The sequence below is a fragment of the Clinocottus analis genome, unplaced genomic scaffold, assembly GCF_023055335.1.
Source record: "Clinocottus analis isolate CAN_PGR_092001 unplaced genomic scaffold, fCliAna1.0.p SCAF_15, whole genome shotgun sequence".
Taxonomy (NCBI): domain Eukaryota; kingdom Metazoa; phylum Chordata; class Actinopteri; order Perciformes; family Cottidae; genus Clinocottus; species Clinocottus analis.
Genome location: NW_027175876.1, coordinates 3395806 through 3400351, shown reverse-complemented (window position 1 = coordinate 3400351; position 4546 = coordinate 3395806). Strand labels below are relative to the sequence as shown.

The 4546-nt window shown below is 49.0% G+C and overlaps 1 protein-coding gene across 1 annotated transcript; it reads left to right on the top strand.

The window, feature by feature from the left end:
• Positions 1–1373: 1373 nt before the first annotated feature.
• Positions 1374–3230, top strand: pou3f2a (POU class 3 homeobox 2a). Its single transcript, XM_068577113.1, is given in 2 exon segments — positions 1374–1437; positions 1440–3230. Coding segments are annotated over 2 exon segments (1293 nt in total). The 3' UTR covers positions 2669–3230.
• Positions 3231–4546: the final 1316 nt, after the last annotated feature.

Here is a 4546-nt window from a genome sequence, read left to right as displayed (position 1 = left end):
AATAAGATTGATTACACAGCATGTGTTTGAGAGAGTCAAATTAATATATATGCTAATAGTGAATCTAATAGTTTAATCAAAGTAATAATGCATCACATCTTGTAAGGCCATCATTTGTTTTGTATCCACTTAGTCTGCAAAGTAATTAGAAAACACACGTATGCATAAAAAGTGCAATATTTAGCTGCTAAAGGTGATGGAGCAGTGGAAGTAGAAATAATTATAAACGTGGGAAATTTACTAAACGAGCATTGAAGGTACTATATACCTAAAAGTGTGTTTGGTTAAAGTACTTTCCACCACATTATTGAAGTTCTTATCAAATTGGGATCCCCTCTGTGTTGTCTAGGAGTGAGATGATACTTTTTTTTTCTCCCTCAAAATCCTGAAAATCCAAGCCAGTTTCTGTTTCGGTATGAAGGTTTCGGGAAGCCGAGCCTCGCGTGCCACTGTGTGTGCATCCGTCTCAAAGTTTACCCAACAAGCAGGTGGAAGGGGGGCGCGATGGGCGCAGAGCAGGCGGAGGGATCCATTCTTTCAGCCTCCTCTCTTTAGCCCCGAGCTTGCCCTCTCCGCTCGCCCCCATTATTCGTCCCGACGGCCGAGCGCGCGGCCCCAATGAGCCCTTTGGAACGGAACGAAAAGAAGGAGCGAATTGCAGCTGTGACGTGGGCGTTGTTGTTCCATTCAGCGCGTTCGCCATGGCAACGGGGCAGAGGCCCTGGAAGCACGCAGCCCCTCTCTCTGGACAGCGTCCTAAGGGCAGACAAGGCAGCTGTAAGTTTCTCCCTACGATCCCCTCTACTTTCTGTTTCATGGCGCAAAAAAAAAAGAAAAAAAAAAGAAAAGAAATCATACCCTCCCATAAAATACGCTGCTTCATATGCATGAAAATGGATTTGAATCAAGGTTTGGCAGCTTTGAATAGTTGAAGGCTGCAAAGGTGTATTCCTGAGCGTGTAAATGTTTTAAAAACAGCAATAAATGTGCAAATGATCTGTCGCTTATCCAACTTTTACGCACTGGTTTGACGCACGAAACTACTCGACGTGACCCACTGACCCAGATCAATGTCGGTTAAGAACTTTTTTCTTCTTCTTCTTCTTCTTCTTTTTTCACATGAGCTCGTTCAGCCTTTCCTGCTCACACACTCTGCAGCCCGACGTCTCCCTCCACTTTGTACTCATGCATGCTGCAGGACTGCTAGTATTGTTGGGCAGAGTGATTGGGGTTTCTGTACAATCTCCCGTGACCAATGAGCGGGGTGCTGTCAGGGGTAACCACATCTGTCAAGCGTTCTTGGCCAATAAAGAGCGGAGCGAGGCGGACCACAGGTGCGCGCCTCTGCGTCCCCTTGGCACAGCGCCCGGGAGATGCTGGAGAGAGACGCCTATCTGCCCCGTGGCGCAAAAGAGTTACTGTCAAAGGCAGCCTCCTTTTAACTCCGGCTATCACTCTGGCTCCGATAGTTATGGCGACCGCAACATCCAACCACTACAGCGTCCTCACCACCCCCAGCAGCGCGCCGCCGCCGCACTCGGAGTCCGGGAGCATGCAGCAGGCGGCAGCGTACAGGGACGCGCACACCTTGCTCCAGAACGACTACACCACGTTACCGGGCGGCGGGCATCCGCTCAGCCACGCGCATCAGTGGATCACGGCGCTGTCTCACGGTGACAGCGGGGCGCCCTGGCCATCGAGTCCCCTCGGAGAGCAGGACGTGAAGCCCGTGCTGCACGACAGTGACCGAGAGGAGCTGCAGAACTCCAGCAGTCTGCAGCAGCAGCAGCAGCAGCAGCAGCAGCAGCAGCAGCAGCAGCAGCAACAGCGACACCCTCACCTAGCGCACCAGCAGGCACATCACGACGCCAGAGCATGGCGAACCAGCACAGCCACCACGCACATCCCCGGTATGGCGACGTCTGAGGGCCAGAGCCTGGTGTATTCCCAGTCCGGCTTCGGGCTGATGCCAGGGGGAGAGCAAGGGGGGATGCACCACCACCCCCTGCGGGACGAGGACCACCACAGCCACAGCCCGCACCTCAGTGATCACGGAGGCGGCCCCGGGGCCCACCAGCAGTCTCTCTCGCACCATCACCAGCACGGGGGCCATCAGGACCACTCCGACGAGGACACGCCGACCTCCGACGAGTTGGAGCAGTTTGCCAAACAGTTCAAGCAGCGGCGCATCAAGCTGGGCTTCACCCAGGCGGACGTGGGGCTGGCGCTCGGGACGCTGTACGGAAACGTCTTTTCTCAGACCACCATTTGCAGGTTCGAGGCGCTTCAACTGAGCTTCAAAAACATGTGTAAACTCAAGCCCTTGTTGAACAAGTGGCTGGAGGAGGCGGACTCCACCTCGGGGAGCCCGACGAGCCTGGATAAAATCGCCGCGCAGGGGAGGAAACGAAAAAAGAGGACCTCCATTGAGGTGGGTGTCAAAGGGGCTCTGGAGAGCCATTTTCTCAAATGTCCAAAGCCGGGAGCAGCGGAGATCACCTCCCTAGCGGAGAGTCTGCAGCTGGAGAAGGAGGTGGTGAGGGTTTGGTTTTGTAACAGGAGGCAGAAGGAGAAGAGAATGACACCCGCTGGGGGACAGATACCAGGAGGAGAGGACATGTACGGGGACACCCCTCCTCATCACGGAGCACAGACTCCTGTGCAGTGACCCCCCCCCCTCCCTCCACATACCCCTCCACCCTCCCACAGCCCGCTATTCTGAGCAAACAGACCCCTTCGAGGAGGAATACTTGCCTCCTTTATTTGTTGGATTCTCTGTGCTGGACCGCGCGGATCTGGACCTCAAGCCAGTTTTTAAACGTTGGACCCGCACGGACACACACACACACACACACACACACACACACACACACACACACACACACACACACACACACACACACACACACACACAGTAGGGTACACACAGTGGCGTTCAAGCACTGAAAATACGCATAGCAGAGAGCTGTATGGAGAGGGTTCATACCGCGGAACTGCCAAAGCATTTTTTTTTCTTTTTTTGGGGGGGATGCGGCTGCTGTGTGCTAACCAAAAAAAAAAAAAAAAAAAAAAAAACATTGCAAAAAAAACACAACAAAACACAGCGACATTGATACGAATTTTTTCTTCTTCTCTCTCCATGCCTTCGAACCGAAAGGCGCCAAAATGTGTCGTTACGTAATGTGTCATTAAAGAAAGGGAGAGTGAGACGTGGACACGAGGTGTCCAGGGAGGAGGATGGAGGGATGGAGGAGGGGGGGGGGGGTGTAATAGAAACAAGCTCCAGGCTCGGTAATAAGTCGGTGTGTGGGTAAATAAACGCCATCTTTCCATCACAACAAAAGCAACAGGGGCTCCTCGCGGCTCGTGGCGCGAGAGGGCTGAGCCGGCTGACACCTGCTGTGTCCGACGCTCACAATACGAGCTAATACCAGCCAACTGCTTGCATTATTACTATCATTGTTATTATTTGTATGATGAATCTAATTTTTACGTGCTGTAGCGTCAGCTGCAGTTATAATGATAACAATACCATAGTAATAATACAAGTAGTGATGATGATAACAACAATAACGATTGCCCAGACTGCGTATACTGCTTTACTTTGATGCTTTTTCTTTCTGTGCAGACCTTTCTGTGCGCCTGTTTACAGTGTGTTTTAGCTGTTTGTTATTTCTGTACTTTTTTCCAAAATGCTGTGAAGAGAAAGACCGAGACTGTCCGGCTGGAACACTCAAAGCAATCCAGCCCATTTTGCCTTCCTTTTAATAAGAAGAGAACAACAAAAAAAACCCTGAATATATCCTGGTACCAGCTCTAGCCGCAGTGGCTCTACTACTACTACTACTACTACTACTACTACTACTACTACTACTACTACTACTACTGCTACTGCTACTACTACTACTGCTACTACTACTACTGCTACTACTACTACAACTACTGCTACTGAATGACTCATTCATCCACCGTGAAGACTATTTGTGGGATGTATCTCCAATTTTTTGTTCTTTTTTCTTATGGCTTCGTTTGTTTGTTTGTGTGTTTGTTTGTTTGTTTGTTTGCTCTGTTTTTTTTTTCTCTCTCTTCTCTCTGTGCCAAAGCACAAACACAGACACGTGTTCTTGTGCCACTTAAATCCTGTGATTGATAACCTGATCTGATAGTGGGAGGTTATTATGGGATGGCTATCCCCTGACTGAATATCGAATAGCCAACATTGAGAAACTAAAATCCAACTGAAGGATGGAAACCAGGGAGGAAATGTCATATTTTGATAATATGAATTGTGGACAATTTTTTTCTCCACGAGACGTTTTTTTTTTTTGTTGCATTTGAAAAACTGTCTGAATGTATTAGATCCAGTTTACAATGTCAGAGACGCTTTTTTTGAATAATTCATCGCCAATCATTAAAAATGAAGCATAGCAATATTTTACGCATTGTTTTAGTGCATTTTCCTTATTAAAGGTTATAGACCTACTTACCTAATTTATATAATATCCAAAATGTATGGAATCCAAAAAAAACACTATTATTCTGTCTA